This window comes from Ranitomeya variabilis, chromosome 1 (assembly GCF_051348905.1).
Source record: "Ranitomeya variabilis isolate aRanVar5 chromosome 1, aRanVar5.hap1, whole genome shotgun sequence".
Lineage (NCBI taxonomy): Eukaryota > Metazoa > Chordata > Amphibia > Anura > Dendrobatidae > Ranitomeya > Ranitomeya variabilis.
Window position 1 is genome coordinate 947,182,080 of NC_135232.1, and position 14,965 is coordinate 947,197,044.

Below are 14,965 nucleotides of genomic sequence, written 5' to 3' on the forward strand. Positions count from 1 at the left end.
GTTTATGAACTCCATGAGATCATATCTCCGAACCGGAGTTACACATAGAGAGTTAACGACCTTCGAAACTCTAATATCTCAACATAAACCATCAAGAAGAGTACTGACTAAACTCTATCACGAGATATTGGTCGTCTCAACTCCGGTCAAAGAGCTTTATTTCCAATTGGGAAAAAGACCTAGGCATTAAACTGCAAGATTGGGAGGTGGAACAAATTTATAAAAACACACATGGCCCATCCGGATGTGTAAAAATTCAAGAAAACTCATATAAGATTATCACTAGTGTTGAGCGATACCGTCCGATACTTGAACGTATCGGTATCGGAAAGTATCGGCCGATACCGGCAAAGTATCGGATCTAATCCGATACCGATACCCGATACCAATACAAGTCAATGGGACTCATGTATCGGACGGTATTCCTGATGGTTCCCAGGGTCTGAAGGAGAGGAAACTCTCCTTCAGGCCCTGGGAACCATATTAATGTGTAAAATAAAGAATTAAAATAAAAAATATTGCTATACTCACCTCTCCGACGCAGCCTGGACCTCCCCGAGGGAACCGGCAGCGTTCTTTGCTTAAAATGCGCGCTTTTCCTTCCTTCCGTGACGTCACAGCTTCTGATTGGTCGCGTGCCGCCCATGTGGCCGCGACGCGACCAATCACAGCAAGCCGTGACGTAATTTTCAGGTCCTTCTAGGCATTCAGTATTTTAAAATTACGTTCCGGCTTTGTGATTGGTCGCGTCGCGGTCACATGGGCGACGCGACCAATCACAAGCCATGACGTCACGGGAGGCAGGAGATGCACGCATTTTTTAAATTACGTCACGGCTTGTGATTGGTTGCGTGCCGCCCATGTGACCGCGACGCGACCAATCACAGCAAGCCGTGACGTAATTTCAGGTCCTGATGCCTATTTCTGCATTCAGGACCTGAAATTACGTCACGGCTTGCTGTGATTGGTCGCGTCGCGGTCACATGGGCGGCACGTAACCAATCACAAGCCGCGACGTAATTTTAAAAATGCGCGCGTTTCCTGCCTCCCGTGACGTCACGGCTTGTGATTGGTCGCGTCGCCCATGTGACCGCGACGCGACCAATCACAAAGCCGGAACGTAATTTTAAAATCCTGAATGCCTAGAAGGACCTGAAAATTACGTCACGGGTTGCTGTGATTGGTCGCGTCGCGGCCACATGGGCGGCACGCGACCAATCAGAAGCCGTGACGTCACGGAAGGAAGGAAAAGCGCGCATTTTAAGCAAAGAACGCTGCCGGTTCCCTCGGTGAGGTCCAGGCTGCGTCGGAGAGGTGAGTATAGCAATATTTTTTATTTTAATTCTTTATTTTACACATTAATGTTGTATTTTACACATTAATGTTGTTTCGATACCGATACCCGATACCACAAAAGTATCGGATCTCGGTATCGGAATTCCGATACAGCAAATATCGGCCGATACCCGATACTTGCGGTATCAGAATGCTCAACACTAATTATCACTAGTGATGAGCGAATATACTCATTACTCGACATTTCTCGAGCACGCTCGGGGGTCCTCCGAGTATTTTTTAGTGTACGGAGATTTAGTTTTTCTTGCCGCAGCTGAATGATTTACATCTGTTAGCCAGCATAAGTACATGTGGGGGTTGCCTGGTTGCTAGGGAGTCCCCACATGTACTTAAGCTGGCTAACAGATGTAAATCATTCAGCTGCGGCAAGAAAAACTAAAACTTCGAACACTAAAAAATACTCGGAGGACCCCCGAGCGTGCTCGAGAAATCTCGAGTAACGAGTATATTCGCTCATCACTAATTATCACCAGATGGTATACCACTCCAGTCTTCTCACACCTTTGGTACCCTAACTCTCCCTCAACCTGTTGGAGATGCTCTGGGGAAACTGGAACGTTCTTGCACATGTGGTGGTCTTGTGACAAGATCCAATCGTTCTGGAAAGATATGTTGAAAATTATAACTAAAATTTGCCAGCTCTCAAGCCCTCCTACTCCGACACTTATTTCCTTAAATTGGTCAGGTGATAACTCGCATTCAAGACACAAATCTCTGCTATTGTTTTTAATAGCTGCAGTCAAACTACTTATCCCCTCACATTGGCTTGCCCAGAGTTGCCCGAATCTAAAACTGGACACAGAGAGTCGACCAGATTTACCACATAGAGGAAATAATAGCATTCACACGTTTTTCACAAGAGAAGTTCATGACAACCTGGGCCCCGTGGAAATCCTTCAGAGACAGCGCTGATTATCCAGCTTTACTAAGATGTTATGATCCCAATGGCAGAGGATCTCTGATATTCCGGCAAGATAGCAAAAATATAAATACTGCTCTAGGGAGGTGGAAACTGGGCTAACCGCATACCTGATCCTGACACAAACAACTAAAAGTAGCCGGTGAACGTGCCTACGTTGGTTCTAGACGTCTCGAGCCAGCCGGAGAACTGACTACCCCTAAAGGGAAAAAATAAGACCTCGCTTGCCTCCAGAGAAATTGAAGCCCAAAGATATAGAAAGCCCCCAACAAATAATAACGGTGAGGCAAGAGGAAAACACAAACGTAGAGATGAACTAGATTCAGCAAAGTGAGGCCCAATAGTCTAGATAGCAGAAAATAGATAGTGGACTATGCGGTTAGCAGAAAACCCTACAAAACATCCACGCTGAACATTCAAGAACCCCCACATCGACTGACGGTGTGGAGGGAGAATATCAGCCCCCTAGAGCTTCCAGTGAGTCAAAAATCAAATGTAAAGCAAGCTGGACAAAAACACTGAATAATGCAAACGATCCAAATTGTACAAAACAGACTTAGCTTTTCTTGCATGAGGCAGACTGAAAGGAATCCGGAGGAGACCAAATAGGTCTGGATACAACGATGCCAGGCAAGAGACTGAGTCCAGAGGAGACTCAAATAGGAAACACCCGCTGCTTAACGACACAGCTGGAGCTCAGGACTGCAACAAGACATACCTAACACAATACCGTTAGTGACCACCAGAGGGAGCCCAGAAACACAGTTCACAACAGTACCCCCCCCTTGAGGAGGGGTCACCGAACCCTCACCAAGACCCCCAGGGCGATCAGGATGAGCAGCGTGAAAGGCATGAACCAAATCAGCCGCATGAACATCAGAGGCGACAACCCAGGAATTGTCCTCCTTACCATAGCCTTTCCACTTAACTAAATACTGGAGTTTCCGTCTAGAGATACGAGAATCCAGAATCTTCTCCACCACGTACTCCAACTCGCCCTCAACCAAAACCGGGGCAGGAGGCTCAACAGCAGGAACCATAGGCACCACATACCGCCGCAACAAGGACCTATGGAACACATTATGAATAGCAAAAGACGCTGGAAGGTCCAAGCGAAAAGACACCGGGTTAAGGATTTCCAAAATCTTATAAGGACCGATAAAGCGAGGCTTGAACTTAGGAGAGGAGACTTTCAAAGGAACATGCCGAGAAGACAACCAAACCAAATCCCCAACACGAAGTCGGGGACCCACACCGCGGCGGCGGTTGGCAAACCGCTGGGCCTTGTCTTGTGACAATTTCAAATTGTCCACCACATGGTTCCAAATCCGCTGCAACCTATCCACCACAGAATCAACCCCAGGACAGTCAGAAGGTTCAACCTGACCCGAGGAGAAATGAGGATGAAAACCAGAGTTGCAGAAAAAGGGTGAAACCAAGGTGGCAGAACTAGCCCGATTATTAAGGGCAAACTCGGCCAGTGGCAAAAAGGTAACTCAGTCGTCCTGATCAGCAGAAACAAAACATCTCAAATAAGTCTCTAACGTCTGATTAGTTAGCTCGGTCTGGCCATTAGTCTGAGGATGAAAAGCCGACGAAAAAGACAAATCAATACCCATCTTAGCACAAAAGGATCGCCAGAATCTGGACACAAACTGGGATCCTCTGTCAGATACAATATTCTCAGGGATGCCATGCAAACGAACCACATTCTGAAAGAACAAAGGAACCAAATCCGAGGAGGAAGGCAACTTAGGCAAGGGCACCAAATGGACCATTTTAGAAAAACGATCGCACACCACCCAGATGACAGACATCTTCCGAGACACCGGAAGATCCGAAATGAAATCCATGGAAATGTGCGTCCAAGGCCTCTTTGGGATAGGCAAGGGCAAAAGCAACCCGCTGGCACGAGAACAGCAAGGCTTAGCCCGAGCACAAATCCCACAGGACTGCACAAAAGAACGCACATCCCGCGACAAGGAAGGCCACCAAAAGGACCTGGCCACCAAATCTCTGGTACCGAAAATCCCAGGATGTCCCGCCAACACCGAAGAATGAACCTCAGAAATAACTCTGTTGGTCCATCCATCAGGGACAAACAATCTCTCTGGTGGACAACGATCAGGCCTATCAGCCTGAAATTTTTGCAGCCCTCGTCGCAAATCTGGGGAAATGGCAGACAAAATTACTCCCTCTCTGAGAATACCAGCCGGCTCAGAGACTCCCGGAGAATCAGGCACAAAACTCCTAGAAAGTGCATCAGCCTTCACGTTCTTCGAACCAGGCAGGTACGAGACCACAAAGTCAAAACGGGAGAAAAACAACGACCAACGGGCCTGTCTAGGATTCAGGCGCTTGGCAGACTCGAGGTAAATCAGATTTTTATGATCAGTCAAGACCACCACACGATGTCTAGCTCCCTCGAGCCAATGTCGCCACTCCTCAAATGCCCACTTCATGGCCAACAACTCCCGATTACCAACATCGTAGTTCCGCTCAGCAGGCGAAAATTTCCTTGAAAAGAAGGCGCATGGCTTCATCACGGAGCCATCAGAACTTTTTTGCGACAAAACAGCCCCTGCACCAATTTCAGAAGCATCAACTTCAACCTGGAAGGGAAGAGAGACATCCGGCTGGCACAAGACTGGCGCTGAAGTAAACCGACGCTTCAGCTCCCGAAAGGCCTCCACGGCCGCAGGAGACCAATTCGCAACATCAGAACCCTTCTTGGTCATATCCGTCAAAGGTTTAACCACGCTGGAGAAATTAGCGATAAAACGACGGTAAAAATTAGCAAAGCCCAAGAACTTCTGCAGGCTCTTAACAGACGTGGGCTGAGTCCAGTCATGAATGGCACGGACCTTAACTGGGTCCATCTCCACAGTAGAAGGGGAAAAAATAAAACCCAAAAAAGAAACCTTCTGTACCCCAAAGATACATTTTGAGCCCTTCACAAATAGAGCATTCTCCCGCAAAACCTGAAACACCATCCTGACCTGGTTCACATGGGACTCCCAATCATCAGAAAAAACCAAAATATCATCCAGATAAATAATCATAAATTTATCCAGATATTTCCGGAAGATGTCATGCATGAAGGACTGAAACACAGAAGGAGCATTAGATAATCCGAAAGGCATCACCAGGTACTCAAAATGACCCTCAGGCGTATTAAATGCCGTTTTCCATTCATCTCCCTGCTTTATGCGCACAAGGTTATACGCACCACGAAGATCTATCTTGGTGAACCAACTGGATCCCTTAATCCGAGCAAACAAATCAGACAACAATGGCAAAGGATACTGAAATTTAACAGTGATCTTATTCAGAAGACGATAATCAATACAAGGTCTCAGAGACCCGTCTTTCTTGCCCACAAAAAAGAATCCTGCACCAAGAGGGGACGAGGATGGGCGAATATGTCCCTTCTCCAAAGACTCCTTTATATAACTCCGCATCGCGGCATGCTCTGGCACAGATAAATTAAAGAGTCGTCCCTTAGGAAACTTACTACCAGGAATCAAACCTATAGCACAATCACAGTCCCTATGAGGAGGAAGGGCACTGGACCTGGCCTCATTAAATACATCCTGAAAGTCTGACAAAAACTCAGGGATCTCAGAAGGAGTAGAAGAAGCAATAGACACCAATGGAGAATCGCCATGAATCCCCTGACACCCCCAACTAGACACAGTCATAGCTTTCCAATCTAAAACTGGATTATGGGCCTGTAACCATGGCAGACCCAAAACGACAACATCATGCATTTTATGCAGTACCAAAAAACGAATCACCTCCTGATGTACAGGAGTCATGCACATGGTCACCTGCGTCCAATACTGAGGTTTATTCTCTGCCAATGGCGTAGAATCAATTCCTCTAAGAGGAATAGGATTTTCCAAAGGCTCCTGGACAAAACCGCAGCGCTTGGCAAACGACAAATCCATCAGACTTAAAGCAGCACCAGAATCCACAAAAGCCATAACTGAGTAAGAAGATAATGAACAAATTAAAGTCACAGACAAAATAAACTTAGGCTGAAAAGTACCAATGGCGACAGGATTAACTTTTTTCTTTAAACGTTTAGAGCATGCTGAGATAACATGTGTTGAATCACCACAGTAGAAACACAACCCATTTTGACGTCTATGATTTTGTCGCTCGGCTCTGGTGAGAATTCTGTCACATTGCATAGAATCAGGTGACCGTTCAGACAGCACCGCCAAAGGATTATCAGATTTGCGCTCCCGCAAACGTCGATCAATTTGAATGGCTAGAGCCATTGAATCATTTAGACCTGTAGGGATAGGAAACCCCACCATCACATCTTTAATGGCTTCAGAAAGACCATTTCTGAAATTTGCGGCCAGTGCACACTCATTCCATTGAGTAAGCACGGACCATTTCCGAAATTTTTGGCAATATGCCTCAGCTTCGTCCTGACCCTGAGAGATAACCAGCAACATTTTTTCAGTCTGATTTTCAAGATTAGGCTCCTCATAAAGCAAACCAAGTGCCAGAAAAAACGCATCAACATTCACCAATGCAGGATCTCCTGGCGCCAGAGAGAAGGCCCAATCCTGAGGGTCGCTGCGCAAGAAGGAAATAACAATCTTAACTTGCTGAGCGGAATCACCAGAGGAACGAGGTTTCAGAGATAGAAACAATTTACAATTATTCCTAAAATTCAGGAATTTAGATCTATCTCCAAAAAACGGCTCAGGAATAGGTATTTTTGGTTCAGACATAGGGCTATGGATAACAAAATCTTGAATGCTTTGCACCCTAGCAGCAAGCTGATCCACACTAGAAGTCAAAGTCTGGACATTCATATCTGCAGCAGAGTTTCAGCCATTCAGAGAAAAAGGGGATGGAAGAAGCTAGGAAACTGCAGCAAAAAAAAAAAAAAACAACAAAAAAAACCCAAAAAACTCAGAACTTCTTTTTAATCCCGCTTCTGCGATGCATTAAACATTTTCTTTTGGCCTGGCATTCTGTTATGATCCCAATGGCAGAGGATCTCTGATATTCCGGCAAGATAGCAAAAATATAAATACTGCTCTAGGGAGGTGGAAACTGGGCTAACCGCATACCTGATCCTGACACAAACAACTAAAAGTAGCCGGTGAACGTGCCTACGTTGGTTCTAGACGTCTCGAGCCAGCCGGAGAACTGACTACCCCTAAAGGGAAAAAATAAGACCTCGCTTGCCTCCAGAGAAATTGAACCCCAAAGATATAGAAAGCCCCCAACAAATAATAACGGTGAGGCAAGAGGAAAACACAAACGTAGAGATGAACTAGATTCAGCAAAGTGAGACCCAATAGTCTAGATAGCAGAAAATAGATAGTGGACTATGCGGTTAGCAGAAAACCCTACAAAACATCCACGCTGAACATTCAAGAACCCCCACATCGACTGACGGTGTGGAGGGAGAATATCAGCCCCCTAGAGCTTCCAGCGAGTCAAAAATCAAATGTAAAGCAAGCTGGACAAAAACACTGAATAATGCAAACGATCCAAATTGTACAAAACAGACTTAGCTTTTCTTGCATGAGGCAGACTGAAAGGAATCCGGAGGAGACCAAATAGGTCTGGATACAACGATGCCAGGCAAGAGACTGAGTCCAGAGGAGACTCAAATAGGAAACACCCGCTGCTTAACGACACAGCTGGAGCTCAGGCCTGCAACAAGACATACCTAACACAATACCGTTAGTGACCACCAGAGGGAGCCCAGAAACACAGTTCACAACACTAAGACAACAGAGTATCCCATATATCACTTTATAGACTACATTGATGGTCATAGATATAGACTCACTGATAGATTCCATGTATAGATCATTATAAGCCACCGATTCCTTCTCTCTTTCCTCGTGGAAAGAATCCCCCTCCTTTTATTCTCCCCCCTCTCCCATTTTTATGTCTATATTTCGTACTGTTAAAGGTGGTCAGTTGACCTATTACTGTTACAGCATTCTATCAACAATAGTTATGCAATGACTTGTGGTTATTGGTAGAATACCATATCTTTGTTAGATAATTACGATTGATTATTGGTTTTGATATTTGATGTACCTCTATAACAATGTTACCTAATTTCTAAAGAATGCCTGCTTAGCGCTCTTTAACTTCTTCTACACCACCATCTGTTATTCCTTTGTTCTCAGTATGTGCAAAATCAATAAAAAGATGTTTAAAACAAATAAAACCAGATTGTGACACACATTCTTTTTTTTTAATCTATTTTGACTTTTTGATGTAGAATTTTTTTCAGTTTCTTTTGTGCATGATTGTGAAGTGCTGATTTTCTTTTGCTGCTACTAACAGCATTCGTAGACATGCCTTAGAGCAGCTACATGGCCCATAGTAACTTGTAGACTGAAGATTACTCAGTGACTTCTGTGGGTGAGTCTTCTAGGCATGCTCTGTTATCTGTGCAGAGGTCATTGTGTAGGGAGGGAGGAGGAGGTGATCTGTGACATTACCTGTTGTGAAAAAGGTAGATCCTGTGTGATCTATTTACAGGTGTTATCTTTTAAGGTATTTCTGTCTGTGATGTTATTTAGATAACAACTGAATAATGATAGTAATTGACACCCGATTAGTGATCTTTACAGAACGGGAAGAGTCAGCCTATCATATGGATGAAAACTACATTAGTCCAGTTTTATCTACGGTATATGGCTGTTTTAATAAGGTTGACATGGAAAATTATGAATATATGATCATTGTTAAAAGAATATAGAATTGGACAAATTCCATTTAAATAAAATCTATGAGTTCATAGTAATATGCCATTTATAATTAGTGTATTTTTATGTACCCGCCCCCCCCAAGGACCTGGGTCCAAATGCGATTGTTCTTCCTGCTTGCTCCATAGCTACACCATTGTCTTAATGAAATTTGTAAGAGTTCTGGCATAGGATCCAGCTACAGCTACTGCTTTCCTAAAGCAATAATTATGTATAGAGAGATGTGTATGACATGCATTCAAAATCACTAGGAAGAGCTGGCAGTTAATGCTTGTATTACCCATCTGTACTTATACTGAGTGTATGAGCTAAGTTGACAATACACATCATCAGTCATGAGTTAATTCCAGCCTTATTTCCCACTAGGCCAACTGATGGAATAGTAAGGGGAAAAAAGCGCAGAAACAAGTAAGTGAAAGAGTAACTGGCTATGTATTTAGCTGATAATACATTTCCCACATAAGGAGAAGAGACACAGAAAATGCCACCATTATATACGCCAAGTTAATATTTTTGAGAATTATTGATGTAATGCAATGTTTCCAGGTCATTACTGCGGTCACCACAGTCAATTTATTAGAGATTACTTTATAGTTCATTCTTGAAAATGGCAATTAGAATCATTTCAGCATTCCTTAATGTGGCAACAAATCTAACTGCAATTAACAAAATTTCACGCCTGAGCACCAGAACATATTAAACAAATCTCCTTTCCGCTGCAGTTTTAGGTTTATCTTGGAAAAAAAAACCCCACTCTTTCCAGATATATATACATTTTCCTAAGTGTTAATATATAAAATAACACAAAGGTCATGCAGAAATAATCAAATACAACATAATTAGATTCAGAACAAGACATTTGAGATTTTTAAATATTTTAAAATGTTCATAAAAATATTGTAATCACATCACTGCATAAAACAAATGGGTATTTTCTGTATGATGAAGGACGATATAGCACATAATGGTTTTCGCTGTTTTTTTCTGAAGCTTTGCAGACTCCCTATAACACATGCCAGAAAGTGAAGTAAATTATAGAACATATGTTCTCATAGCTGGAATAGATTCCTGATTTTGGACTATGGGTATCTCAAAAGATGTGCACAAATTTATTAAAGGGGTGGTCTGGCACCTAAAATATAGTTCCTATCTATTCTTACACCCAAACCACTTTTGAAAATTTTTTTTTACACAACACCCTACACTTCTCCCTATCCACTTAATCTCTAAATGTGTTTTTTTTTTATTGTAATTCCTGCAACATTTCATTTGAGAGGAGTCTCAAACATGATGTCACAGGAGGCTGGGGCTGCACTCCCTTCCCACAGCGCCCATTGGCCCTCCAGGAACAGGGTGTCACCAGAAACCAGCACTGCAGTTACTCCCTAGTTTGTTGCATCTCAGCCTCCTCTGAGGACATCCTGATCTTGGATTATGGAGACTGACAGATGCGTGTACCACCTTTGCAGCTTCTGTGAAAGACGCCATCAGGGGACAGTTAGTGACACCAGCGCTGCCCCATGATGATGATTTGTTTGAGGGCAGTGCTTGAAGCTGTGAGACGGTGCTAGTGTCACTCACTGCTTCACATCATCTGATGAGGAGTTCATTCACAGAAGCTATGACAGAGATAGAAGCAGAGTGCTGGTGCTGCACTCACATCTGTCACAGCATCCATCACCCAGGATCCAGGAAATCTTCAGAGGGAGCGGCGATGCAAGAAACTAGAGAGCAACTTCCGTGCTGCCCCCTGGTGACATCCTGTTCCAGGAGGGGGGATGGATATTGTGGGGGGTGAATACAGCCCCATTCTCCTTTGATATCCCATTTGAGGCTCCTCTCAAATTATATTTCACAGGAAGTACAGTAAAAAAAAAAAATCTTTAGAGATTAGGTAGATAGGCCAAAGTGTAGGGTGTTCTGTAATAGAGGAAATTACAAAAGTGGCTATGGTGTAAGGATAACTATTTAGAAAATACATTTTAGGTGCCGAACCACTCCTTTAAGAGCTGTGAAACTTCTTAATGAATATGGCACTTCTTATGCAGGAAGATGTTTGCTCAACTTCAATCATAAGAGTCACTTCACACTGAAATGGCTACACTTTCAGTGTAGATACCCAAAAATGAAGTTAACATACCCATGGATTTCTGTTGGCCAGATGAATGACAAAATAGCATTTTCTCGGGCTTTAATGTGTTTAAGACCTTTTTTTGTTTTGCATTTTTTTTAACTGTATTGAACACTTAACTACACTTTTTAACATGAAGGGATTCTGAAAAAAATTAATGTTTTTTTTATTGATAGATCGGGCGATTCTGAACGCGACGATACCAAATATGTGTAGGTTTGGTTATTTTTTTATTGATTTATTTTGAATGGGGCGAAAGGGGGGTGATTTAAACTTTTATATTTTTTTTATTTTTTTCACATTTTTTTTTACTTTTTTTTTTTTTTACTTTTGCCATGCTTCAATAGCCTCCATGGGATTCTAGAAGCATGTACTACACGATCGGCTCTGCTACATAACAGCGATCTGATGTTCGCTGCTATCTAGCAGAAATGCAGGTGGCTTATGAGCGCCAACCACAGGGTGGCGCTCACAGCTGCCGGGGATCAGTAACCATTAGAGGTCTCAAGGACCTCTATGGTTACTCTGCAGAAGCATCGCTGACCCCCAATCATGTGACGGGTGTCGGCGATGCGCTCATTTCCGGCCGCCCGGCCGGAAGCGCCGGTTGAATGCCGCTGTCTGCGTTTGACAGCGGCATTTAACTAGTTAATAGCGGCGGGTGAATCGCGATTTTACCCGCCGCTATTGTGGGCACATGTCAGCTGTTCAAAACAGCTGACATGTCCCGGCTTTGATGCGGGCTCACCACGGAGCCCTGCATCAAAGCAGGGGATCTGACCTCGGACGTACTATCCCGTCCGAGGTCAGAAAGGGGTTAATATTAAACTTTTGCATTGGAAAATAATAAGGGATGTTTGCAGTCACCTGAGAAAATGATTAGTAGAAAGTTACATGTTTATTAGCCCTAACCAAAACTTACGGTAGCCGCTATCCACATGATTTCTACATTCTTCCTTTTTTTGGCATGCGTGTTTTGGTGAAGATTTTCAAGAAGCTCCTTCAGATCACTTTGCTCCTGGAACAACAGTGGACCTATAAAAATAAATGGAGGTGTAAGTCATAAGTTTAGTGTCTGCGCCACTGAATGTTTGAGAATGATAACTCTTATAAGAGCTCCCACAAACTATGCACAACGCCCTATGTGAACACAGTACACTATGTCATCACCTATAAAATGGATGACAATCAAACATCTAAGATTGAGAAAACTTTCATTCATATACTCATCATTATTATGATATACCGTACTCACTACTGATTGATCATGACAAATACGGTTATCGAGCCACAGAAGAATAATAGATAGTAATTTTTTTTTAGTCTGGCTTACATTATTGCAGTACATTGAAACACATTGTTACTTAACCCACATTGGATTCACATGAACAAAACTGAAATTGACTACGGTATATACAGGGCTTTGGAAGGAAATTGAAATGGTTGCAAGTACTCCAAAAAATGTATAATCTTGCAGCTACATTTTTTAGACTTATCTAGTCATGATGATGTCTAAGTGATTTTTTATTTTTCAAATAGAATGCAGGAAGCAAATGCCGCTCACCCACACCAGGTATCACAAACTGTCGACTGTTGAAAATTCCATGAAAACAATGCGTTTCGGATGTCAGTCCTTAATCTTGAGGATGGTGAGACACAAGGTGAATAAATATGAGGGTATCACATACCACATCACATACTCATCCCTCTCCTCACTATTTTCTAAGTCATGATTAAGACTCGATACCCAAAATGCGTTGACTAAAGCATTTCTATTCACCATGCATAAATAAAGTGCGGCTTCACGGTGGCTGTTTTTATGGAACTTTCCTAATAAAGAAGAAATCCTTTCATCATTTATTAGGAGGTCTTTAAAAAAAAGTAGCCACTGTAAAACTGCACATTATACATGCATGATGACTAAACATGTTCTAGTCAACGCGTTTCGCATGTCAGGCCTTATTCATAGCTTACAAAATAAAGACACACGGTGAGGAGAGGGAGGAGTTTGTGATGTACTGAGGGTATTTGTTCACCTTGTGTCTCATTATTAAGGATTGACACCTGAAACGCGTTGAATAGAGCGTTTGACTATTCACCATGCATCCATTAATGGTGGCTGTTTTTATGGAACTTTGCTAATAAAGAAATCATTTTATCAAATATCATGTTGCTGGATCTATTTTTGGTATCAACAATACTTATAAGACAAGTGTGTACAGGGGAGGCGGGTGCAGAATCACTCCCATCATTAATACAGGAGTCTCATAATGATATGTCTAAAGTATTTTATATATATTAGCCAAATATCTCAATATTTTTGCTTCATTTGGGCTAATAAGAGAGTGGTCACGTCCCCATACTATGTCAACCTAAAACAGAAAACCATAACATGCTTACAAATCACTTTCGTTAATGTCTAATTTTTACGTGGTGACTCACAAATACCCTACTACATGTCTGAGTGTGCAGGACACATAATGCAATTAACACTTTTTTTGCTTGATATAGCACAAACTAAAATAAAAATATGACAATAATCAAAATATAATACAATTAAATCTTTTTTTAAAAAAGCTGTATCCATTCAAACATTTTAAACAGTTGAAAAATTACAGTATATTAGTCTGCAGATATTTTCTTTGGCAAAATTCCAATAGCCATTGCATGAATTTTTACTCGCTTTGGGCCAAGATGACATCTGAAACAAGCAAAATCTGTTAGAGAAGCATAGCTGGTCCTTCGGTGTTAAAAATGACTGTAGCGAAAAAAAAACTCCACCAATGTCAAGAATTTTCATGGTATTTTTTAGTGTTTTTTTTTAAATCTTGTTTCAATTTGAACTTGCCTTTTTTACAAGTCCTATAGAGACTATGGAAAAGGCAGAATAATATACCTATAAAATGCTGCATTTTAAATTAGATACCACTGCCCCAAAACACTTTGTGTGTATTGTTTTTTTGTTATATTTCACTATAGACTCTAAAGTAAAGTCTGGGTGCAGAGTTTTTGACCTAAATAAACAAAAAAAAACCCCTGTTCCTATTTACCTTTTTTTTCAGACTTTAAGACGCACCTAGGTTTTAGGAGAGGAAAATAGTAAAAAAATTGATGCAAAAAATGTAGTCACGACACACTTGTGGAAGGGGGAGCTGCTGCTGACACTTCTATAGGGGTAATGTTTCCCATCCAGGTATATATATGCCCCATCCTGATATATATGTCCCCATCTAGGTAGATATGGCCCCCTTCCTGATGTACATGGCCCTTATTCCCATCTTTGGATACACAGTCATCATCCCCATCCTGGTATACATGGCCCCCATCTCCATCCTGGTATACATGGCCACCATCCCATCCCCATCCACCATCCTGGTATACATGGCCTCCATCCACCATTCTGGAATACATGGCCCCATCCACCATCCTGGTATACATGGTTTCCATCCACCATCCTGGTATACATGGCCCCATCCACCATCCTGGTATACAAGGCCTCCATCCACCATCTTGGTATACATGGCCTCCATCCACCATCTTGGTATACATGGCGCCCATCCACCATCTTGGTAAAAATGACCCCATCCACCATCCTGGTATACATGGCTCCCCATCCACCATCCTGGTATACATGGTTCCCCATCCACCATCCTGGTATACATGGCCATAATCCCCTTCCTTGTATACATGGCCACCATCCACCATCCTGGTATCAAACGAAAAAAGGAGTTCTATACGAAAATTAAAATAATAATTTTATTATCATAATTAGTAAAAGGACATGATAGTCCACAATTT

At 42.5% G+C, this 14,965-nt stretch overlaps 1 protein-coding gene across 5 annotated transcripts in view; it reads right to left on the bottom strand.

Moving 5' to 3' along the window:
• The window catches only part of INPP4B (inositol polyphosphate-4-phosphatase type II B), a 1,036,387-nt gene that overhangs the window by 68,522 nt on the left and 952,900 nt on the right, over window positions 1–14,965 (bottom strand). For all 5 annotated transcript variants that reach the window (XM_077279254.1, XM_077279258.1, XM_077279253.1 and 2 more), the window contains one exon: window positions 12,090–12,202. In XM_077279254.1, coding sequence (XP_077135369.1) covers window positions 12,090–12,202 — 113 coding nt within the window. The remainder of the gene's footprint in view (window positions 1–12,089; window positions 12,203–14,965) is intronic.